Source organism: Callospermophilus lateralis, chromosome 16 (genome assembly GCF_048772815.1).
Source record: "Callospermophilus lateralis isolate mCalLat2 chromosome 16, mCalLat2.hap1, whole genome shotgun sequence".
Classification (NCBI taxonomy): domain Eukaryota; kingdom Metazoa; phylum Chordata; class Mammalia; order Rodentia; family Sciuridae; genus Callospermophilus; species Callospermophilus lateralis.
The window spans coordinates 63,888,725-63,915,187 of NC_135320.1; the positions used below are offsets into that span (position 1 = coordinate 63,888,725).

Consider the following 26,463-nt stretch of genomic DNA (forward strand, 5'->3'; position numbering starts at 1 on the left):
TCAACAGGGCAGTGAGGGAGAGAAGGATGAGTGGACACAGAGCTGAGGACTGGATGGGACACAGCCGTGGAGGCCCAAGACAGGCTCCACATGACCACAGGAAGTGCTGAAAGGAAAAGACCCAATTGCAAATCACTCTAAAATACAAAACAACCAAAAATAAAAAACTTCACTGAATAATAACAAATACAAACGGAGGGATAATTCAGGTGCTTCTGTAGAAACATAAGGTGCAGGAAAGCCACCTATAAAGCAGCTTAATTACAGAGCAGGGGACAGTGCCTACTTGCGTGAGAAAGAGGACCGCTTGCTTCCTGTAGTAGACATATGGACCTCAGGAGCCGAAATGCTGCCCGTGCTGCTGGAGGAGCTAAAATCAGCTTCACTACCTGAAAAACAACAGGGGAGAGAAGCATGAGGGAAAGGAAACAGCATCTGCTGGCAGGTGCCCTGCCTGAGGTCCCTGCCGCCTGCACTGCACACGCTAACTCAGCAAGGGCCCAAATTCCAGAGCTTCCAAGCTCTCAGTGATTTCTCAGAGCAGACAAGAGAAGGCAGGAGCACAAGGACGTCATTTCATAAACACAGGCTAGAAGCACAGCCAGGGCTGGTTTCATCTTAATGCCAGTCTTCCAGCAGACTACCAACAGTCGCCCAGGGCCAGAGAGAAATGCCCGCCTCCCTGGGTCAGGCTGTCACTCAACAACAACAACGTGCATGCCCAGAGTGTAAGCAAAAGGAAAAGCACACTTATTGGTTTAAAAGTAGTTTTGCCAAGACAGCTTATCTTTGGGATTTTGTGGTCAGCTAGTCATAGTTGAATCTGGCACATTTAGGTCCAGAGATAGTCAAGCGGTTAGGAGTCAGGAGAAAAGCCAGGCCTGGCAAGTGCTTGACCTGGCAAGATCTGATTACAAACCTGACTTTCTCTGAACTGCAGCTTCAGGTTTTTTTGTTTTTGTTTTCTTATAAAGAACAGAACCTTGACCAAAAGCAGAACGTTAATATTTCCAAACAGAGTGACAGATATGGGACCTGTGACTTATCCCGAAATTCGGAATCTTAGCTTTGGGTTAGGGTTGTTTCTTAGTTCACAAAGATCTTATTACCTTTAGAGTACAGAGCAGAGTTGGGTGTAGCATTATAATAGAAACATGCTGTGTGGTAGAATAACATAAATTCATTCTAATAGAAAGCACAGAGTTGTGAAGTAGCAACAATGGAGATATTCCCATAGATTGCCTGAGGAATGAGGGGAGGGTAGAAGAGGCAAGAGAGAACAATAGGAAAAGAGGACTTTTAAAGAGAAAGATGAAAATCCATGAGGTTTTGGAAATAAAATTATACTATTTTATTTGACCTTGTTACTCAACTCCCACCACACAATTTGTGATTTTTCTAGTCTAAAAGCCAGAGAAACAGTTCCCCTTTGTGAGTTGAGGGAAATAAAGTAATCTAAATCCTTGAGTTTCTCACAGCAGTGAACAATGATTATCATCATCATAAGAATTATTTATCGAGTGCTTATTGGGTCCCAGCCCTGTAAGAAATTATTTCTATTCTTTTTGCCATTTAATCTTGGTGGCTTTATAAGGCAGACATTAAACTTCAGAACGATTCTATGAAAACATGCTTCCTCTTTGGGAAGGCAGTGGGAGGGATCAGGGGAACAGGAAGTTTCCTGAATCAACTAGACATTGTCAACCTCCTAACAGGCCCTGGTGAGCCTTTAGGAACAAGATAGAGCCAGACTTTGGTCCACTGATAAACAGATTCTTCTCTCTCTCTTTCTCTGAGGAGAAAAAAAGTCCCTTCTCCAACTTCTAGGGACCCTCAGAAAGTCCAACCTTCCTCTTCTCACCAGATAACAGCTATGCCTCCCAGCTCCTGGCAGAATTTGAAGATTAGGGTGGCAATTTATGAAGACCCAGACCAGCTAGCTATTCCTTCTGGATTGCAGAGACTTTGTCTAATGATGTAAAGAACTCCTGAAGCTCCCTGAACCTAAGTAGTTGCTTCTAAGTAATGCGCTGGCTGAATTATAGTTTTACAATCTCAAGGATTCTTGATTGGTAGTGCAATCCAGCAACACACTCTTCATAGCAGCCTAATTCAAATAGCTTTGTCTGCTAACAAATGGTCATTAAATGATAAAGGTTGGTAATTTTCAAAAATAAAACTGTGGTTGCAGTCACAAGGTTTAAGTTATTATTTTCTAATGTGAAATTATTACTCAGACACACCCAGTTTTCATTCTTTAAAAGATACAAAAACCCATGAATTATAATTTAATTGCCCACATAAAAAACAAACTCTAGAACAGAAACAGACAATTGCTGAAAATCCACTGTTGCCTCAGGATGCTTTTGATCTGCAGTGACTGTATTTTCTGAGCTAAAGGGATAACTTTGTTTCATATCCTGGAACTCAATATGTTGGACTCTTACACATTTGCAGGGCCTAAGGTCACTCTGCCCCAGTAGTTTTCTATCTTATCTTCTGCACATCTGAAAAAGATTATCAGACACATTCAGGATGCCCCATAGCTATATTCTGAACTGTTTGAATATGGTTCTGAAAAATGCATATGCCACTTCACAACTACTTCAGTTTGTGATTTGAAAAATATAAACCATTTCCAGTTTGATAAATACAATGTAAAAATCAATGAGCTCTTTTGAAGGGTTACACAAGACAAGTAGTTTTATTTTATTTTTGAGACAGGATCTTGTCTCAACAGTGTGGCTACAGCATCATTGCAGATACTGTAGTTCAGTGTGGTTCTTTTGGTTACTGAAGTCATACACAGAGAGACCTGACAAATCCAGAACCTAAGTCAGATGGCCTAGACTCAGTTGAACACTACTTCTGCTTACCATTTGGAGGACTTTAGACAAATCACTTCACCTTTCTGTGGCTCAGTTTCCTTATTTGTTAAGTAGAGATAATAATGATAACAATTGTTTCAAAGAGTTATTAATATACATATAATATATAGCTTAGAGAAGCAACTGACTCATCATAAGCTCTGAATAAATGTTAGCTATTATTATCATTCTAGAGGGGTTAAAAAGGCACCTTTTGTTATTTTTTTGTAGACAATTAAAAATTTTTTTGAAAATTCAGCAATGATCAAGAAGGAGAAATAAAATCTATAATTCCATCACCAAAAAATGACTATAGTTAAACCTTTGGCATATAACTATTCACCATCCAAACTTAACACATTATTATATAACCTACTTAATTTTTTTAATAATACATGAATATCTCTAACACATACCACATTTTTAACAAAATCAATGATATGTAAGCTAAGTCCAATTTTTGTATTATCAGAAATAAACATTATGTACCAGAAACTATCCTAAGCACCTATTACATATTAACTCATTTATTTTTCATGAAGTAGGGACAATTATCAGTCCCTTTTATAGATGAGAGAGAGGGTGGGAGGAAAGAATGGCGTACACAAAGAGACACAACTAATATAAAGAATGGAATCCAGGTCTTCTGTCCTCAGGTACCATGCTCTTAAACCTACACTAATGTTCAATATTCTTGGGAATATAAATGTATATATTTCTCTGCTTGTTGATCTCTATAAATTCCTAAAAGTAGAGTTTGAAGCCAAAGGATATGCTCAAATTGAAAGATAAAACATACTCCACATCTGTAGGGATTTGGGGATGGCACTGGCCTAACGTCAAGACATTATTTGCCTCATTTGTCTGCATGTAGATACCCAATTGGAAAAATCTCTGATGTCATTGGAAATACTGCAGCGGAACGTGAGAAACTATTTAGCCATTGAAAACTGTGTTTGAGAGGCCGAAAGGAACTTTAAAATAAAGCATATCCAAGTCATTCTCATCAACACTGCCTTTGTCCCTCATAAAACTGTCTTTAGTCAGCTGCAAGATTGATGCTCCAGGGTTCCAGGACTCAACAGGGAGGATGAGTGTGGTGACAGAGCAACCCTGCCATCTACTAAGTACTTCCTAAGGCCGAACTCTGGGTGACGAAGCACCTGCAGCACAGGGCACTGTTCCAGTCATCAAAGAAGCTATGCCTGGAGGCCTCCCAAAGTGCTGGTGCTATTTGGTTTGGTTGTACTGCTGGATTCTTTTGCGAGGTGTTGTGTTTCTTAATGACGTTAGTCATAAGCTCCTAGTGTGCGTGTGGTTAAGACCAGGGAAGTAGAGAAGAAAAAATGGGAACAAAAGGACTATGTGCTGAGCTGGTTGTGGAGGTGCACACCTGTAATCCCAGCTACTTGGGAGTGTTGGAACAGCAGTACTAGAAGTTCCAGACCAGCAACTTAGTGAGACCCTTTATAATATATTTTTAAAATTTTTTATAAAAAATTAAAAGAACTGGGGGGTGTAGCTCAGTGATAAAGTGCCTCTGGGTTCAATCCTTGGGCAATACCAAAAAACAAAGCCAAAACTGATGACTAGGCTTATTTTTATGGAAGGGAAAACGTGGGAATGAAATAAATCTCTTTTAGAAAATAGTTTCACAGTGCTGGGCATTGAACCCAGGGCTTTGCTATGCTAGACAACTGCTCTACCATGAGCTACATCCCCAGCCTCTGGACTTATTTTTAAAACACTGCCTGTAATCAGGTCTCCTAGGACATTATTATTTTTGCCTGCCTTCTGGATACTATGGAGTCCTCATATGTCACAACACCCAAGGCCTCTGAGAACACAGCAACCCTGCTATCTACTAAGCTGTATTAAGCCATTTGAAACCATTGATTTCAGAAACTCCAAACCCTCCCTTTCCTTTGTCACTGAAAAGCTATCAAATTAATTCAGGCTGACCATCTAATATCCCCACCTCAAATAGAGGCAGCAAATTAAAAAAAGGAAAAAATTAGTTTCCCACCCCTTCATCTCCCAGCCTTCCCCCACCCCCAACATACACAAAGATATGCAGCTCTTTTATTTAAAGGTCTCTAGGGAGGAGAGAGGAACCACTTTCACTGAAGCCAAGCACAGCTATCAGGAAGCAGCTGGAGCAGGGAACACATGCAATTACAGCAGACACTATTAAAACGAGATGCTCTGAAGTAGATCAGTAGGGTAGACTCTTAGCTGCAAAGCCTGGGGGTCCAGCCAAGGAGTGAAAGAAACTCTCTACAAACAAACAGGACTTTCCTTTTAGTTCTTGCAAACTACTTCCCTGAACCCCCACTGATACTTATTTCAGAAAAAGAGTATCTATAAAAGATCAATAAATTGATTGAAGACACATAGGCAGATTTTCTTCCATTTCAGAATAGAAGTCTTCTTGAAAAATTATAAATATAATTTCCATTTTCATCATAAATTCAGAAATGATTTATCTTCATTGTGACTGATGTTCAATTGTTGGAGCTGCCATATATTTAAAAACATATGAACATTTAGAAGCAAAGGAGAACTTCAAATTTAAAGTATTTAGAAGCAAATAATTTCTATTGATAGATCTAATTACATAAAAATAAAACTGCTTATGGAAAAATAACATAGTCAAAGACAAATGGTCCAACATATGATAAAAGGCTAATTTCTTTTACCCCAAATTCATACTAATTAGAAAAATACCTAACAGAAAAATGGGCAAAAGACATGAACAGATAGATAACAGGGGGGAAAAGGCCAATATATATGGAAAGCTATATAATCTCACTTATTAAATTAAATATGTAAATGAAAACAAGGAAATTTTTTCACCTAAAAGATTGGCCAAAAAAAAACTTGGATAATATGTGTTCTGCTAAGGGTCTGTAAAAGCAGACACTGGGATAGAATTTAAGCGTGTGAACTGATACTAGCTGCATAGAAAAGAAAACTGGATGGCTAGGAATTTATACTGCACGGACAACCTTATGGTTCATCAACAGTGACTGGTTAAATCAGGTGGTAGAGCAGCCTGAGAGAGTATTCTGCAATCATGAAAACGAGTGATGTGAACCTCTGTGTGCTGAAGTGAAAGGACCTCAAAGACCTGCTATTAGTTGAGAAAAACAAGATGCAGCACAGTGGGCGAGGCATGTCTGCTTTTGTGTAAATAAATCCTCAAATCATATGCAACCTTCTATGTGCATAGAACATTCTTCCTAAGCCAGATACAGTGGCACATGCCTGTGATCCCAGCAACTCTGGAGGCTGAGGCAGGAGCATTGCAAGTTTGAGGCCAACCTTTACTACTAGGCAAGACCCTGTCTCAAAATAAACAAATATACAAACAAACAAACAAACAAACAAAAAAAACCAAAGGGGATGGGAAAGTAGCTGAGTGGTAAAGTATCCCTGGGTTCAATTCCCACTACCCCCCCCCAAAAAAAAACATAAAATAAAAAAAAGTGTCCTTGAAGGATGAAAAATATCTGTTAATAGTAGTTTCCCTTGGGCATGGGAACAGGTAGATATAAAAAAAGACTCATTTTCATTTTATCATCTTTCTGAGTTATTTGGCTTTCCTAACCGTCTCTCACACACACAAAAACAGGGTGTTACTTATAGAAAATTTAGGATTTTTTCTTTTAAAAAATTAAACATTTTAAGAAAAAAACATTTTTATAATACAAGTAATTGTGCCTTAGAATGTAGTATTTTGATTACTGTGTAATCAAGTCTCCTGTGTTTGAATCTTGGCTCTTCTATTTAACTCTCTGTGGAGCCTTGGGCAAGTTACTTAGCTTCTCCCTGCCTTAATTTCCTCATCTGTTAAATGGGGATGAGGATACTAATAGTCAATATTGCTAAGTGATTTTGAAATATGCTAAGAAATGAGAACAATCCCTGGCATACAGCAAGCACTCAACACGTGTTTATTATTATTTTAGCTAAAACTAATGGTACAGGGGCTCAAGGGCCAGAAGAGGCCTTTTCAAACAATATATCTTTCCCTTAAAAAGACCAATAAGAGGAAATGACTTGTTCTAACCAAAGTCATACTTTTGTTTTTCAGTTGTTGATAGACCTTCATTTTATTTATTTATATGTGATGATGAGAATCAAACCTAGTTCCTCACATATGCTAGGCAAGTGCACTGCCGCTGAGCCCCAGCCCCAAGTCATATGTTTTTATAATCACTCTTTACAAAAGTAGTTTTCCCTCTGCCATTGTTCAGTGAAGAGCAGTTTCTATTTTCTGTGTGTGTGTGCATATACACAATAGGGTGTTTCTAAAGTTAGGGGATCCTGAATCACACTCCCCATGGACTGCTCCAAAAAGCTCCAGAGTTGTCCTGGGTCAGAACCCAGTCTTCACAAAGCCCCAGGGAAAATATGAGTAGGTTTACTCAGAGAGCTCAGCATAGGCGGGTCTCCTCAGTCAGGTGGTTTGAAAGTCTGAGATAAGGCAGGAGGAAGCATGCAGTGGGCGGCCCTAGGAAAGCCAGAGTCAAGGACAGCTCCAAGCTCTACCTTATTCACGTGCCCATCTTGGGCTGAGTCAGCTACCAATCCTTGGTAGAAAAGCAGGCAATTCACCTGCCGACTGAGAAAATGATAAACACAGAGGGTAATAAAACACCAATAAAGGACGGGGAAGAGAAAATTTTTGACTAGAAAATGCTATAAATATTTTTCACCAGGTGTTTGGTTTTGCCAAAGTATTTTTTAACTTCTCCATGCCTTAATTTCTCCATTTAAGTATATATGTGTGTATATACATACACGTTTTTAAAGGTTAACTTATTATTTATTGAACAAATATTTACTGAACACTTGTCATGTGTCAGACCCTGCTCTGGGTGTGGGCATAAGAATTCCAAACTTACAGGCTGCGTGAAGATGGAATGAGTTACTAGGAAGTGCCTGACACACTCAATGATATCCACCTACACCTATTAATACCAGGCAAGGTGGCACATGCTTGTAATTGCCTTCTAGGGAGACTGAGGCAGGAGGATCACAAGTGTGAGGCCAACCTGGGCAACTCTGAAAGACCCTCACTAACTCAGCCTGCCTCAAAATAAAACTTAAAAAGGCTGGGGATGAGGCTCAGGGGTAGAGGACTCCTGGTTTTAATCCCTAGTGCTGCAACAAATGATAATTCCCATGCCTTACCATGCCTGAGAATCATCTGGGGAGTTTAATGACACTGATTTTTTCTGGGCAATACTGAATTTCAGTTCAGAAAATCTAAGAGGATGAGAACTCAGAAATCTGCATTGTTAATAACTGCTGTAGATTAATGTGCAGTGGGTGGTCCTGAACCATGCTGTGAAGAAGAGCGCTCCAAAGAGAAGGAACACTGGATTTCCTTTTCAAGTTCTGTTACAATACAGAACTTTCTTCCGTATGAAGTGAGAGGTGAGTGAGCAAAAGCTAAAACTGAGGGCAAAATACCCAGGAGAAAAGAATTTAACCTGTGAAGTGACCTCTACTCTTTTAGGTCTCCAGGAACACTTTCCCCGGGCAAATCCATTTTCAGAGACCTGGAAGAGAACGTGGGGACATACACAAGGCACGGGTTGTTCAAAACTGGGCCATTTCCAGCCAAACTCATGTAACAAAGTTTGGTTTGCAAAGCTACTAGGATGCTAGCAACTGATCCGTGGTTTGAGGTCTTCATAATCCTCTTTTAAATGAAGAACCAACCGGTGTGCCGTTAGGGATGTCAAACAACATTCAGCAGAGAACACCATCTCAGAGCCCAGCACACACGGCTGCTGAGTTACTCCATTAACCCTAACCTGCTGTCTTCAGGGTGGTCCACATGTCCATGACAGACAGCACCAAAGGAATCAAGCATCCTTCATCATAGAATCAGCAACAAGTTCTTTGGTGGGTGCGTTCCAGGGACAGCCTTCTGCACCACTGCCTTTCACTGAATAGACTGGGAAGGGTGGCATCCACAGTGGCCATGAACTTCATCCTAACTGATTATCTTGGGGACCTAGTAATAACAGGTCACATCCTCCCTGAAGTATTTTCCAGACTCTAACGTGGTAGTTGTCTTTGAAATCTAGTCAAAGTTGCTGAATCAAACAGAGTTTCTGCCCCTTCAACAAAGCTAGAGGGAAAGGCTACTGCTTCTATTTAAGGAAAAGTGTTTATCCAGTGTTTACCAAAATAAGATGCCTGTCCTCTATGTCTGGCTACAAAATCTAAATCAGAGAAAAGCAGGACAGAAAGGTGATAGTGGGCAGGTGTGGAGCAAGGTGCTATGTGGAAAAGTTAAGGCGAGGTTGGATATCGAACGAAGCATGGGAAAGAAAAATGGAGACTGAGACACCATCAATGGTAATAAGTCAGAGCAGAGCTGTGACTTCAAGTCCAGATCATAAGGGGGAAGGAAAGACGGGAATGCTTTTGGAGCCCCTTTCTTCGTCACTCTTCTCAGTAAGAGGGTGCTGTCTTGCATTTCTAGATCTGAATGACAGAAAAACTCCCACTTGCTGGGAAAGAGAAGACATAATTTAAAACTCATTGCCAAGGCATCCAACGGGACTTTGAAATCACATGTTTTCCCCTCACTTGTGCATTTAGGTACTTTTTAAAATCGTCTCTAAGACTAATAGCTTAGACTGCTTCCCCTCCTGTTTGTCCCCACTGGTCAGCCACCTCATTATATGCCACAATCCACTCTGGACTCACAGGTTCCCAGCCACCCATGGCAGCAGCACTGGGAGCTTCCTATTTCACAATCCTCTCAGAACTTGACTGCAGATTGGCTCATTCCCTTGACCTTCTCAGCAGCACTGACCTCGGCCATTATGCCATTTAAATGGAACAGAATCACAATGCTGAACTTGGCCGGATACTAATAGCTTTGTCTGCTAGCAAATTATCAAGATGGTTATTAAATGATAAAGGTTGGTAATTTTCAAAAATGTGGTTTAAACTGTGGTTGCAGTCACCAGGTTTAAGTTATTTTATTTTCTAATGTGAAATTATTACTCAGAAACACCCAGTTTTCATTCCTTAGAAGATACAAAAACCCATGAATTATGATTTAACTGCCTGCATAAAAAGGAAACTCTAGAACAGAAACAGACAATTGCTGAAAATCCACTGTTGCCTCAGGATGCTGAGGCAACATCTTGATATCCTTTCAACCCGATTCATGAGTGTTTCTTCTCTCTTGCTTGCCTGAATTTTTAATCTCCATGAAGTTGTTGCTCTTTGCTTTTTATGAACAGCCACATTTACTATCTATGTGACCATGGGAAAGGCATTTAATCTCTCTATGCCTCATTTTCATCTCTGAAAGGAGGATAATAACATAATAATATAATAATATATCTATATCTCACAGAGTTGTTGTAAGAATCATGTAAATTAATTCATGTAAAACCTGTTTTTTTTTTAAAAAAAAAAGTGCTTGGCAATCCATAAGCACTTTACGATATTGCCACTATCTTAATTTTTCTTACAATTTCCTCTCTGAACCACATTATGGCTTGGATATAAAATGTCCTCCAAAGACTCATTTGTTGGAGGGCTTGGTCCCCAATGCAGTGATGTTCAGAGACAGGGATTTGGAGAAGTGACTAGATCATTAAGGGTGTTGCCCTCATGAGAGATTAATTCTTTAAGGGATTCATAATTTGAGTGGACTCTTGGGAGATAGTGGAAAGTGTATGAGGTAGGACCTAGCAGAAGGCAGTGGGTCCTTGGAGTTTTGCCCATGGGGACCATGTCTTGTCCCAGGATCCTTTCTCTCTCTCTCTCTCTCTCTCTCTCTCTCTCTCTCTCTTTCTCTTTCTCTCTGTATCTCTCCCTGTCTACTTCCTGTCTGCCATGCATGAGCTAAGCCTTAAGTAACTTGATTTGTGGAGCAGACAAGGCAATTATGGGATAGATTTTAAACCATTTTCTGCTCTTAAGTTCACCAATCATCCTTTCATCCCTCTAAGAGATTCTCACAAGTATGGTCCCAAACCCGTAGCATCAGCATCTCCTGGGAATATGTTTCCAACTCACGGAGAAATAGTCCTTATGAACTTACAGGCAGAAGCAGGGCCCAGTACTGTAGGTTTAAATACATTCTCCAGTTATATGGAAACCAAACTTTAAGACCACTACTAGAATCACCCATACCAGAGGTCCCTTGTACAGTGGCTTTCTCATAGGCTGCCTGAGAAAGCAGGAGCAGAAGGTTTGATAGTTATTTAAATATAGTTACATACTGTAGTATACACTTTGGGAATCACTTTTGAACATTTCACAATGAAAATGAGCCAACTGCTTAATTTACTTGGCATACTACTAGGTGGTACTAACTATGCTTCATAGAATTATATATATCACAGCAGTGGTTAAGAGCAAGTTCTAGCATCAGGCCCAGAGTTCAAATATCTGTTTTTCATGACAGAGTGACCTCAGGCAGTTGTTTAAACTTCACTGTGCTTCAGTGTCTCACTCTAAAAAGGGGGGGAAAAAAAGACTACCTAGTGCATGGGTCAGTTGTAAGAATTAAGTGTCATAATGTTTCACTACAAGTGCACGGTAAGTGTCCATCATTATCATTAGCCTATTTATCTGTGTGTTTTGGAAGTACGCTGCTGAAGAGTTTCTCTAAGGATTCTTGCATGTGGACATCATGGACTTTTTTTTTTTTCTTTTTTGAAAAGCAAGTCTTAAGGTAAAGTGTTTATTAAATAACAAAACTAAAACAAGTGAAAAGTTTAGTACTGGTCACCTGGCTTCTCTCAATAATGGCTAGGAATGGTTTACTGTGTGCATACACTATGCAGAATGCTTTACACACATGCTCATTTAATCTTCACATCAAGTCTATGAAATAGGTAGAGCAGTTTTCCCATTTTACAGACAAAGGAAGGAGAGCACACATAAGTTGCTCAGTCACACAGCTCATAAATGGTAAAGCCATAAAGAAGGGAAATGCCACAAGGATGAATGCTTCAAAATGACACCTGTGTGGGTTTTTCAAAATATGCCTGTGTGGGACTTCAAGAGATTAGGAAATATTGTTCCCCTGTGTTCGCTAGCTTGATTTTGCAAAGAACTGAAACTTTAGAAAGAACATTTACAGCTGGCCATGGTGCTGCACCGCCTGTAATCCCAGCGGCTCAGGAGTCTGAGGCAAGAGGATCACAAGTTCAAAGCCAGCCGCAGCAACTTAGTGAGGCCTTAGGTAACTTAGTGAGACCCTGTCTCATAGCAAAATAAAAAATAAAAAAAGGGCCAGGCACAGTGGCACAAGCCTGTAATATCAGCAGCTTGGGAGGCTGAGGCAGGAGGATCACAGTTCAAATACAGCCTCAGCAAAAGCAAGGTGCTAAGCATCTCAGTGAGACCCTGTCTCTAAATAAAACACAAATTAGGGCCGGGATATTGCTCAGTGGTCGAGTGTCCCTGAGGTCAACCTGGTACAAAAAAAAAAAAAAATTAATAAAAGGGCTGGAGATGTGGCTCAGTGGCTAAGAATTCCTGAGTTCAATCCCAGTACAAAAAAAAAAAAAACAAAAAACAACAACAACAAAAAAAAAAACAAAAACAAAGAGAAAGTGCATTTACAATCAATCTGCAACAAGTGTCTCAACAAGATTCTCCACACTCTGCTCTGCATCACCAATGATGGAGCAAACAATTAGTGAACAAAGACCACACCAGCAAGGAGCTAGCTCTTTCTCAGCACAGGAACCCTCAGGGCTTTCATCAAAGACATTGGGTCTGAATCTTCATTCTCAAGCAAAAAGTTAACACAGCATGAATATATTTATAAGAAAACTTTCCATATTATAATATCAAATAGGGGTTTGTAGTGGTATGGTTTGAGGATCACCTGTATCAGTATCACCTGGACTGTTTGTTAAGAATACAGATTACTGATCCATACTCCAGATCTGATATCTGAAAATTTCTTCAAAGGCAGTGCCATCATCCACATTGTTACAAACGGCCCAGGTGATCTTCATGGACAGGAAAGGAGTCTATGTTTTCAATATGTCACTACAAATTGTGGTCAGCTGTTGCACCCTGTCTCTTGTCCAAAACCCTCATCACTTCTCATCCACAGTTACTGAAACAGCGCACACTGTGCTCAGCTGCTGGGTGGCTCTGAGCACTTTGTCTTCTACGCTGCTCCAGAGCATAAATCTCATTAGATGACTCCCTTGTTAAAACCCTTCAATGGGCTTGTGTGTCCTTAAGACAAAGTCCAAACTCCTTAGCATGATTCACAAGACCTTTATAAGCTCTTCGGCTCCTGCGACACCCTGGCCAGCAAAGCCGTTTCCTAAGGGTAACACCAGTCTCTAGCTGCCCAGTTTTCACACATACCCTTCCAACAATATTATTTTCTTTTTCTCTGGACCTGGCTAAACTATACTAATCTGCTCATCACCATTCAGTTCAGCCTTGACCTTCAGTTCCCTCAGCAATGGATTAGATGCCCCTCCTTTATGCACTCACCTCACCCAGAATTTAACAAGAGTTTCTCACATTGGATTGTAAATTGCCTATTTGCTTTAACACATGTTCAACATCGTACCCAGTGACTAATGCGAGATTTAGCACAAAGTAGGTGCTTTTGCCTTCAAAGATTTCATGGCCTTAAAGTTTCACCCTTGGCAATCAGTGATGTATCCTGGAGGGGACCAAGTTACCTTCCTCCTTCTCCTATTCCCCCTTTAGGGAAGCCAACAGACTGATGTTATCTATGATAAATTAGGATCAAAATATTCCCCCATTCCTATCCTCACCCCATATGCTTAAGTCTCTTAAAACTCAAGGTTTCAGCCCAGGATACTATCATGTAAAAAACAAGCAGACGGGGAAGACCTCTGTCTTGTGCATCACTGCACCCATGAGCCAAGTACAGTGCTGTGGACTCAGAAGAATTACTTAATGAGTGAGAGAAGAAAGGTTCTGAAAGAACCTGCAGATATGATTGTGGAAACAGTGTCACCAACTTTTCAGAAATCACAAAGAAAGAGGTAGCAGGTTGGAAATGGGACCAAAAAAATATGCAGGGTTCTACAGAGAAAAATAAATTCTGAAAAACCACAATTGCTATGTGTGATGTTGATCACCAGTGAAGTGTAGAAAAAGTCGTCTAGGAAGGCAAGAAGGAGTCAGCAGGAGTTCACTGAGAGCCATATACAAAAAAACAATTCTCACATCCTTTTCTGACAGAGTTATGATTGCCATGTAACTCTCATATCTGGAATTCAGTAGACATTTAATACAAACATTTAGGATACTCTTACAAACAAAGCTGACATGTGTGCACTGGGTGATAGCACAGTTCAGTACCCAAAGGATGCTGACTAATGGACTGCCTGTCAACCTCGAGGGAAATCGCTAGTAATGTGTCCCCCAGCTCTGTCCCTGCCCTTATCCCATTTAACATGCTTAATTAATGACGTGAAAGAAAACACGGAAGGCATGGTGCTGACAGCAGACTACAGATTACTCAAACCTTGAAGGGATAATGAATATGACGGATGACAGAGTCAGATAACAATGCTACTAGCCACTGTGCACTCAGAGCCTCCTCTGTCCAGAATGCTACACCTGCTATTTCCTTTCATTCTTCCTCTCAAAGACACACAGGTTAAAGATGAGGAAGCTGAGTTTCTGAGGGGGCGATGGGACTCGTCCCAAGCCACAGAGCTAGTCAACAGCAGAGTTGACACAACTGACTGCAAAGCCTGGTTTCTTCTTTGCCCTCTCTGCTTGGTACCTTGTGATCAAACATCACAAAGATCTAAGAACTGGAAATGAAGATGGTAACATTCAAGTTGGACCACTGCCTGTGGGCGCTGAGCCCTCCAGGCACTAAGGCTCTGCATAGAGAAGGGACAGGGAGAAACACAGTTCCAGTGCTCAGGACCCTTCAGGAGGAGCTGAGCTACACCAACAACGAGGCTACAAGAATATGAAGAGTACAATGCAGGGATCACCTGGAACACGCAGGAGGAAGAATTACTCTTGGCTCACATGACAGGAAGAGGGCAAAGGGACGTTATCATGAGACAGAGCCGCTTAAGATAGGCCTGGGGTACCAGGCAGGAAGTACCAAGTGTTGGGGTGTGGAAGGGAGCTGACCTCAGGTGAAAGGGATGGCATAAACTAAAACATGGAGGAAGGGAGGCACAGAGCAGAGTCACTCCTGTGTCTGGATGGAGTTCTGGAATCAGATGAGACCATGGAGCCCAAAGAGTGAGAAAGTTGAAAAATGTGAAATGACCATGGTGGGTGGGGAGCACGCCATTGTGAAGGCCAGAGGGGGCCAGGATGAGTTTCAAATGGGGTGAACCAAGCGGTGCTTTTTGAGGAAATGGTGACAGCAACATCTGGAGGAGAGGATGGAGGCTGGACAGCAATTCTGGTGACGGTCAGAGTTAGGAGACATGTCACATGGCAAGTGGGAAAGAGACCTGACCGGGAGTCCATTTCCACATAGCTTGTACGTTCCCAAAATTAACCTGTACAAAATTAACTGTACAGGTTCAAAATCTTGTAGAACTCCAGACAAACAAAAGAGTTTAAAATAGGAAATGTGTAAAGCAAGTTAAACATTAAAAATGCCTTTATCTTGGGCTACACACTTGGGTTCAGTGCTACCCACATAAAAGAACAATCAAATGTATGTGAAAAAATGTATGTTTTCCACACAACAAAGAGCAAGAAAAAAGGAATTATCTCAATCAAATGGAAGAAAAAAAAACTCTTCTTCATGTGACCTAAAGAATTTCTTAAAAAAAAAAAAATAATAATAATCTGATCCACCACGATGGATATTGGATTTAGCCCTATGTAATCTTTAATATGATTCTTTTTTGCAAGCACAAATGTCAATAAAGTAAGACAAATAAGCTGGGTAAAATCTGGCAATTTCTGACATCTGTTCAGATTGTGAGAATAAAAGCAAATGGAGAAATGGAAGGCCTAGTGTGTTTTATTTTAATTCTGACAAGTGTTCAAAGAACTAAAGTGGAAATGGGATGGGATAAATGAAATCACAGGGAAATGTTTCCAGCGAAAGGCCTGGCCACACAACAGGAAGGTTTCTGGGCAGGGCACAGGCTCAGGAAAGCAGGTGCAAGGCAGGTGGGGCAGCTCCTGCACTCCTGCCTGAAGTCCTGTTCAAGGTCCAGCAAGCCCAGCACTTCCTGGAGGGGACCTGTACCTGGTATGCTGTGCTCCCACTTCAGCCCCCCTTCTGGAGCTGGGGAGGTGGCCAATGAGAGATGAGGTGTTTCACCTTTGATAATGAGCACCAGAATTTCACATCACACCATTATCTGTCAACTGAAAATTATTCCAACTCTCAAGTCTCTGAACAAAATGTTTTGAACGTTCCTTTCTACCCAGTCCCCTCCCCAAAGCTCTCTATTTGTCCTAATGTGGTGGACTTAAGAAGAATGGAGTGTACTCTCAATTCCACTGTTCTCTGCACACAGCCTGGGCTCTTCATTTCTGTGGGCCCATTTAATGGAACCTTCCCCATAATCTCAACTCCCAGTGAAGTTTGGCACAGTGCACATGTTCCCAGGCCAACCCTTTGCTTGCTCAGCCACTTGGCCCCACCCCTGTGCAAGTAAACTTTTAAATTCAAGTGTACTCAATGTTCTCTATTTTCTTCTTCTCTCCCCACCCCACAATGTTCTATGAAAAACCAAAATGAAATAGCAAAGCAAAGCAGAGTCTTGCAAGCTAATTAAGGCCACTCTCATTAGGATGACTGGAGAGTGTTTGCAGGCAGTAAAAAGGAGATAAGTAGGCTTTGGAAATGTTAGTTTGAAAATATCCCCAAACAGGTAAATATATATGTGACCAATTTCTGTATAGATTTATAAACACTTGATGAGATAAAATCAGCTAGGCTCAAAAGTAACAAGTTCACTAAAGTTGGATTTCAATTCCACCTTGGCATACAGGTATTTTCTACTCACAAACATCTCTTGAGGACCTATTAAGTGAGGAGCACAGTGCTAAAGAAAACATGACTCTGGGCTTTAAAATGTTACCCTTGTGTTCCACCATATTTTTAGGGGCACATAAGAAGAAAATTATTCTTAAAGGAAATGATAAAACACCATTTCCATATAACGTTTTTTTTTTTTCTTCCCTTGGGGGAGGCACAGAATGGGATGTGAGCACACGGGCAGCTTTGGTGGTGGCAACACTGAATGTGCAAAGCTGGCTCACAAGTGCCTGCTTCATGAGTCTGGCCTACGCAGGTGTCACATGCATTCTCTTTATGCATCACATTATATGTAATATATTTTTACCAAAAAATGGGAGCCATGAAAGTGAACTGAAAACAAAAGATGATAAAGAGAAAAAGAAAAGAAAGAGAAAGAAAAGCAAAACATAGTTCTTGTCCTAGAAAAGTTCACATCCTGGTAGAGAGCCATCTAAACACTAATTATAAATGTAACAGAGACCACAATTGAATTAAAAAGAAAAAAACAAAACCCTCTTAGGGCCTACATAGTATTTTTGTTAACAACAATAGTATGTCAAGGTCAATCCCCAAGTGTCTCTGCGCTTAAAGATGTGGTTTTACTCTTTGTGTCAATATTATATTATGCTCCCTGGAGCCTTCACAGACCCCACCAACCCCCGGTCTGGTTATATGGTCTCCCTCTATACTCTCATGGGACCCTGTACCTCCCTCAGAAAAGACATCACACATATGCAAGGATCCCTATTTACTCTTGTATCCCAGGGCCCAGCTCATCAATAAATACTTGTGGAAAAATACAAATGAGTAGCATTACTGGGTTCAGTTCTGTTGAATGGTGGCTGAGACTGATGAGAAAAGGAAGAGTGGAGATGCTGAACTGGAGAATCCCAGGCAAACCTTAAGAATGACCCAGGTTTGGGTAGGCAAAGGCCTTTACCATCCCTCTTCTCTGGGCTTAACAGCACCAGATGATGGCACTATCTGTAGATTCTAGACCATCTGTGTGAATGAGTGCTGCTAAGTTTGCGGCTGGGATCCCTCACTTCCTCCACTAATGAAGAGGAGAGAAGCAATGCCGGTCAGGTAGTAGCCTAGTGTCAGGTGTAGGCATAGCCTCCCTTTCTCAAGAACCTCGGCAGAAATCAGATCTTCCTGGCAGAGGCTTGCAGAGCCCCTCTATCCCAGCCTCAGAGGTGAGCCCAAGGAGCTCAAAGACTCAGGAAGATCCAGTTTTCCTGAACAATGGTACTGCTGCAAAAGACAAGGGAGCATCCAAAGTCCCCCCGATGAAAAGAAAAGGACTCAGCAAATAGAATTGTAAGTAGACACTTAACAAAGCTCCCTGGAGGTCAACAAAAGGATATGACCCAAAATTCATGACAGCAGCACCCAGTACCTAGCAAACACTTAACAAATTGTGCACGATCGCAGCATGCAGATGCATGACCAATAACAATGGAAAGGAAACTAGGGCATTATTCTGGTCACAGGCCAGGAGAATATAAATATAAGATCACCACGTTAGTGGAGATGCCAGTAAGGATTTATTTTTGCCTTGAAATATTAGGAAGAAAGGCTTATTCTAACTAGATCATCTAAGTGATACTGCATATGAAATTATTCTCAATAAAATACATTCAGCATGTGTGGACTGTCACTGATTCCAAGTTCCCAACCTCTAGAGGCTTAATTTAAAACCGCATCCTAAAAATGTACCCCCCCCCCAACCCCCTGCCTTTCCCATTCAAGTGAGTTGGTATCATCCTTCTTGTCCATGCCATGTTCTTTCCAGGGAAAGCAGATGGAAAGAAGAGAATGTGCCATAATGAAGTGGGATATGAAAATGACATTCAAATAAAAATAAAGCTGCAAAATGTAATCTAGGTCAACTCTTCATGCACTGTAAAATCAGTACCAGCAGGCTCTGCACATGTGGCATTGGTCTTTATATTTTTTGGCTCAAATGTCACACAGGATTAGTGCAAAAGGAAAAATCCCAGCATGGGGCCTATTTTTAAACAGATTAATCAATCATTTCCCATCTCTTCCTCTCCCATCATTCCCCAAACCTTCTCTCAATGAAATTAACCTTTTAAAAAAATACATCATGGACTGCACTCTGAACAGAAATCCTTTCCGAAAAGGAAGTGAGCTTAAAAATTTGAACCCAGATTTTAATTGTTACATTTCCAATTCTATAAATAGTAACTAGCATTATTCTATGGCCCAGCTTCTTTTATCCCACAGTTCTACTGTGGTATCCTCCACGTCCATTGTTAGTGACAACAAAAGTAACTGATGAACATTTTATTACATACACACACACACACACACACACACACACACACACGCACATGCACACAGTCATTTAGCAAAACAAAGCTGCACATTTAAAAGAGAAAAAAATAATTCTGAATATTTTACTTTATTCTCATGCATTTTGAATCCCATAATTCCATTAAAAATGCCAAGTATATGTAGGTTCTTAGTAATTTATTTAATATAAAATTTAATAGGCTGGAAAAAATCAATTTAACTGTTCAAGCTATTAACTAAAACCTCCACTGACATCTGTGCATTGTAAAAATGATGACCATCATCATCATTTATGCTTAAGGTAATCATAGTACAGTAGCAGCTAAAATGTATATCATGTGCCACGGATTATGTCATTGAATTTTTCAAAGCAGTCTTATCTAATAGGTACTATTTTTATCTGCACTATACAGATGAGGGAACAATTTTAGAGAGGAGAGAAAGACATTTTGAGGTAGAATAAAAAATCCCAACTATCCAGGTTTTCAGAGACATGAGGAACAAGAAGATTCAACAGAAACTTTGAGAAAGAAATATAGGGCCTTAGACTATGAATGAGATGAAAACTTTGGGGGAAATGTCATGGACATTGTTTCCAGGTCTTCAAAACCATGATCTCTAGAGAAACCGATCATGTATCCGTGTTTGTTCATTACACTCCACCAATGATGAATCTTATATTTATAAAATACTAAAGCAATGACCTAAAGTTTGGCCCCTGTGACAAAATCAGGAACAAAGTCATCATTGGTACAGTCACATTTTCAAAGGGTGGTACCTTTCCATCATTTGGAGCAATGAAAACCGAGCCATGACTAACTGTTGGAAAACATGACATTGAACAGTTTCTCCTTTGCTTGGATGGACATGAGCATAGAAAAGAGAGGAAATTTATAATCTAACATAATGTTTTGTGCTCACTGTTTTATATGATTAAAAGTGAATCTCTTATACCCATCTAGATAGTCCATGTTCTAATTTTTGTTTGGAGGTGGCTAGATGTTGGTTATCTCCTGTGGACAGTGTAAAAAAATATTAATTTTATACAATTTGAAGGTTATTGAACTAGAGTTGAAGTTATCATATACAGAGTCTTTCTTGTGTTTCTACTAATTAATTCTAACACCACAGGCATTAATCATTTGCCCAGCAGATGAAAAGCCCTTTAAGGTGACACATGTGTTTTACAACATTGGGAACCCAATCCTTATGCTCTTGGAATGTACAGGAAAGTGGAAGTGTTAAAGCAATCGAGTTAATACAAATAAAAATCTTCCACATCCCAATTCCATGGGCATGAAGAGTTTCAAAATTTCTACTGGAGGCCATGTGAGTAAAGTAAATTAAAACGGGTCAGAGAGATGTGCTCTGAATAATTTTCAGGGTGAACCAGCGGACATGGCATTCCTTTTTGTAATCACATGAGCAGGTCCTCTCTTGATAATAAATACATCACGTCCCAGCCTACACAGAGGCCCACTGCAAACTGTGTGCAGTGCCAATTAGCATTAATTATAGCTGTGCTCATCTTTTCCCTGAACACACAACTGGGAAGGCCATGCTTGGTATTTACAAATGCAACATGCAATGCTCCAGGGTGAGAAGTGCATTCTAAAATAAACCGTCTACATGGGGTATGTGTGTGTGTGTGTGAGAGAGAGGTGGGGGGGAGAGAGAAATGACATATACAGACTCACAAACTACCAGGAATATCTAAAACAATACATGTATGCATTTTGAAAAGTTTAGTTAGTTATTGGCTCTGCATTCAGAATATCTAAAAGGTGGAGCTGAAATTTTGTTTTTAGTATACATTTTTAGCCTACTATAACTAACTTCTCACACACACACACACACACATACACACACACACATAGAGCATATCCTCAGTGATCCAATGTAATTATTTACTTACTGTGACTAATACTACTTACTTAGAAGGTAAGCTCCGTAGACTTTCATGGCAAACACTGCCTCTGCAAACAGCCTCCCACCACAGGCTGGGGTATGTCTTTTGCAGAAATACAGTGTGTGCAGCTCATCTCTCCGTAGAGTACAGTCTCAGAGTGGGGGTATCCATGGAGACCGAGCCTCCTGCATGTGCAGGGCAAGGAAGTTACTCTGCTGGGCACCATAGCAACAGGAGGCAGAGGGAGAGCAAACCTATCAGGGAACAGCACAGGGCCTTCTCCCTGGTGACTGCAGCATTTCAAATGAAATCATTGCCCTCATGAATGGACACAAAGCATCTGAAGAAATACCAAACTGTCAAATAGAAGCAAAAGCCTACACAACAGTCAAGACTAATCTTTTGATAATACTGGAACAAAACAATTTTTCCATATTAATATCCCCATAAGCAAGTAAGATATTACATAAAAACTCCACTCATCCCTAAATTTAATGGCAAGCATGTGACATTTTGAGAAAAATGCTTGTGTACTTCATGAATTCCAGCTATTTAAATATGCAAGGCACTTTACAGCAGTGCCTGGAAGAGAGGAAGAGGGCAGATCCGTTGTTCTGAGAAGAGAAAATGGAGTCCGGGGCTCTCTAGGACATCAGTAGGTGCCTTCCTTCCAATAGGAGCTCTCTCAAGTAAACATACTTATTTACATACTTATTAAGCTTCCACCCAAACCATCCATCATATCAGAATAATTCTTGCCAATAAGGCACCAGAGATAAAATAGGCCCCACGTAGGTGGAATAGTAAGTGATCATCCCAATGACTTAAAAGTGTGCCATTTGTAAACTTTCCTCCTTTCTCCTTTTACAATGACATGAAAGTGATTAGTCATTGAGAACAGACTATATAACAGGTCAATACTGTCACTATAAATAGTCACCTGTCAAATGCTAAGACTGATTATTTGCAAAGACAGAGGATGTCTATTTTTTACCTCTCAGTGTTGTATAGTAAATACATGGTGCATATATGACAATATATAACCAATATCTTTTATGAATACTGTAGCAATGGGAAAAAGCTAAGTATTAATTATTTTCCATATTAAAGAAAAAGAGAAAACATTTCCTTACATTACAGATTACACTCTCCCTCCCACTAACCCTTTCCCCAACTGCTTCTGAGATGACCTGGTCCACCCTACCTCTATGTGTAAATGTAAGATGAGTACTTCTCCTTGCACAATTACCTCTCAGCAAAGAAGAAATCCCCTTATATTAGAGTCTTTTCAAAGCCTCTTATTTTAGGGCTGTTTCATAATTACCTTCTTTGAACAAAAAGTGCCATTCAAAAAAGACATGTCAGTCTGAACTGGCTTCTGTCTGTGATACTTTTGGCTGCCTTCAAAAGCCAACCAATGGGATTATTTCAAATGAAACAGAAAAATCCAAAAGCAGTTTTTCTAATTATTCCTAAGGTATGACTCCTCCATGGGTTTAAAGATCCCTTTAAATAGTAACACAGTCAGTGGTTAAGCTGTAGAGCTCACAAAACCCTATATCCCTTGCTATCTGGACTCAGGAACAAAATAGCTCTGGAGAGAGAGAGAGAGATAATTATCTACATCTACAGGATAACAGAAAAGCCAGCTGTCCCAGGCTATGCAGTGGATGCAGTGACAGCCTGCTGGCTGTTCACTAATGTCTACCTCCACTCTCCCCCTCTTCTATAATAACAGGTGCCCATTTGACTAGGATGTCCTGGGATATAATTGGAAACGACATGTGGCACTTCTTCATCCTGACCTTAAAATGACCAGAGTGTCCCCTGGTCCCTCTCCCCTGCTTTCTTCTAGGCAGATGAGAGCCACTCTGGTCCCACAAGAGGTAGCCAAGTTGTAAGGAGGCAGAGCTGCCTATCAGCCTGGATCACCCAAATGTGCTATATTGCAAGAGACAATCATCTGTCTAGTTTTAACTTCTATTTTGGAGTCTATTTGTTACAGTGACTTAGCCCATACCCTCCTGGCTGGCTTGAACAAATGACCAATGAGAGAGACATGGATTCAAAATTGCTTTATCTCAAACAATTTGGGTAGAAGTGAAGATGATTTACCCTGGAAAAGTCAGATGAATTAACAAGTCACTTGAGAGAGAAAGACTGATTAAAACTTTTAAATAAAAAATGCATAAAAGCAATGTTTCTAATAATAGAGTACAAACATATTTAACTAAAATTACAAGTTAAAAAAAACATTGGATATTGATATTTCATCCATACTGAAAAAGGCTTACTGGAGTTAGCAAATAAACATTTCTAGTCTCATTAGGAAAATGGGAGTCATGTGCTGTCATGTGAACTGCATCTCTATCCTTTCCTGTCTCCTCTGCCTCCATCCTAGGATAAGCCTTTCAATTTAGTGTCCTTCTGCCAGGTTCACTTCTTGACAATTCAGGCATCAAAAAGTCATCAGAGAGATCTCAAAAACATACATCAAATCATTTTTTCCCTCTTATAACCCTTGTGGCCTCCCATTACTTTGACAATACAGACTTCATCTGCTCCCCCTCTTTCCCTTCTTAACTCACTGCTTTGCCTACCACCTGTGCATCCCCTGAGCCCTCTCCGAGCCTGAGGTTCTCAGCTCAGATGTCATCTCCCCATGCATTTCCCTGCCCCAGCTCTCTATTGCATGACTTTGTTTCATCTGTCACTATCTGAACTTGCTTGCGTGCTTATGCACCAGGCATCTCCTGTTAAAGCAGGCACCATAAGAACAGGCATCTTGTCTGTTTTTTCACTCCTATATCCTTCATGCCTGGAACAATGCTGTTAGCACACTGTAATGCTTACTAAATTTTTGAATGAATGAAGAAAACTGCTAAGTACACACTGGAGATTCAAACCTAATTTAACAGAAACTCTTCTTAATGACATGGTCAAGTGAAGGTTCCCTTTCCATTAGATTCTTGCAATGCTACAAACATTCCAGTCTATGCTTCTTGGAATGCAAGTCTGTTGCAGCTATGTTCCTGAAGTGTTACCTCGTTAAACAGTGGCCTACGTTCATGCGATTTACTGACACCCTTGGCTACCACCAACTTAGGTGGTAGAAGAATTTAACTCAATGAATTAACCAATGGTACGTGCTACACTGTTCATCACATAACTTCTTTGTCAGTAACCCTAGAGTCCACCCAATGCCACACAACCAATCATACCAGCCAAGAAGATAGAGAAGTCAGGGCATTCATCTCTTTGGCTTCTTCTCTGCCAGTGGCTGTGTTCCTCTTCCCAAGTCCTTCATATATGGCCACCTTTGGGTTCTAGGTAACATGACCCTCCTCTAGTCCCTTCAGGATTCTGGAATGGCTCCAAGCTATTTCCAGGCTCCATTATTTCACCATACCATGCTGGATCCCTCAACCATACCCAGGCCTTGGCAGAATGCTCCTGGATTTTGGTGTTGGCCAATGGGGGGTTGGGAGAAGCCCAACCTAAAGCATCTATTTGCATAATTTACACATGAAAGACATTTCCAGGTTTTATTTCTGTTGTGCTGACAGTTGATAAGCACCCTCAATGGTGGGTGTGTGGTTTACTGGCCTTCCACTGTGTATAAGTGACTTATAATGCTTCCTTCCTACCACATTAGAGTACTCAGTGAGCCTTTGGCAGGCCCCCAAATCAGTGGCTATGAACACTGTACATGTAATAAATCCCAGTAGACCTGGGATTTGGATGGCAGTTACCTCTGAAGTGGAGGATTATGAATTGCTAATTCTTAGAGAAATCCATTAAGGTCCATTTGTTACCATTACTTGATTGGGTGCATCGTCAAAAACCCAGATGTGAGAAAAAGGCATGAAAGCAAACACTTAAACCTGTCATAAAGACAAACACTCATCACTTTTAAACTTTGTTTTACTGTTTTGGTCCCTGTTGAGGAGAAGTGATAACTGTCTACCATAAAACATATCTGCTGTATTCTGTCTGAACATTCTTTCTCTCAGGGTGAAAGAAAATTTCAGAGATCTATTTCAGTATCAGTGCAAAAGCTCTCACTCGACAAAGTCTAATGATCTTCCTTTAAGAAAGTATTCATGACATGCAGGGGAGCAGGTAAAACATTTGTGACGAGTAGAAAAAGGACTAGTTCATGATCAAGTGGAAATCACTGAGGACCTTAGATTCCCTTGATCTCCTGTTCTCATGTTCATTTTACTGACCTGCTTTCGGAAAGCCTTAAGTATTCAACTTTCTGTACTTCCCTGAAGTTACATCAAGTCTCATTAATTTTGTTATTAGCAACAGCCAGCATAATCTACAAATAGACTCTTATCAGCTAATTTATAAGACTTCATAGGAATTTTTAGGGCTCTACCAACATTAAAGAAAAATAATTCATGTGTTATATCAGCCACATCTTTCTTAATTTTTACACATCCTTACTGCAACTATAATTAATTCTTTGAAGGTGGGTCTTACAATTATTGCACGCTTAAGAGTTACGGGCAAGATTGCGCTGTTTAAAATCCATTTATAAGATGCGTGACCTTGGATGGTTACTAAATCTGTTTGTGCCTCAGTTTCTCCACCTATGAAATGGGGCTAATTATGTCCCTTTTTCACATCAATGTTAGAATGAAATGAGTTAAGTGCTTGGAATTTTGCCTGGGACAGCTAGTTCTCAATAACTATTGACTAAAAAAAATCATTTGTCAAAAGTGTTTTCCAAGCCCACAATTACATCTAATATATCCTTCTAAATATTTTCATTAGGTTTTCAGTATCTGAAAGTGTTGGCAGCTTATATTTGCAGCTGGGCTTTGTTGCTCGAAGACTTGTTAATAACTACTGAGCTATTTAAAAAAAAAATGATAGCTTCCCAAAGAATATAGAAAGTTTTCATAACCAAAATCTTCCTTTCAGCATCAAATTTTTAATTTTTTCACTTTATGGAAATATTTTTAAATGTGTAAGACATTTTTCTGCTTTCATAGACAGCATTTTCTTGCAATTCCACCATCACAATGATTCTGTCTGCTTTTACATCAATACTGCACCTACTGCTACCAAATATTTGAAGCTAGTAATGGTCTATAACACTGAAAAGGCCACTAAGCTTTTTAGTGGTCTTTCATTTGCTCTTTCCTACTTTCCCATCTCTGGGCGCACTGTCAAGCCTTCAGCTGTCAATTTGCACTTGGGTCATTGTGTCCTCCTTTATCAAGTAGTCCTTTCATTTTATGTGAGCTGGGCTAACATGACATGCTAGAATTTTATTTCAAATAAACTTAAGTCCTGGATGAGGGTTTTAGGAGTTTTTATGTAAATAAGGTGCATGGAAT

General features: G+C 40.2%; 1 protein-coding gene across 4 annotated transcripts in view; it reads right to left on the reverse strand.

The window, feature by feature from the left end:
• The window catches only part of Sybu (syntabulin), a 103,467-nt gene that overhangs the window by 13,870 nt on the left and 63,134 nt on the right, over positions 1-26,463 (reverse strand). For all 4 annotated transcript variants that reach the window (XM_076835612.2, XM_076835611.2, XM_076835610.2 and 1 more), the window contains one exon: positions 287-389. In XM_076835612.2, the coding sequence (XP_076691727.2) occupies positions 287-389 (103 nt within the window). The remainder of the gene's footprint in view (positions 1-286; positions 390-26,463) is intronic.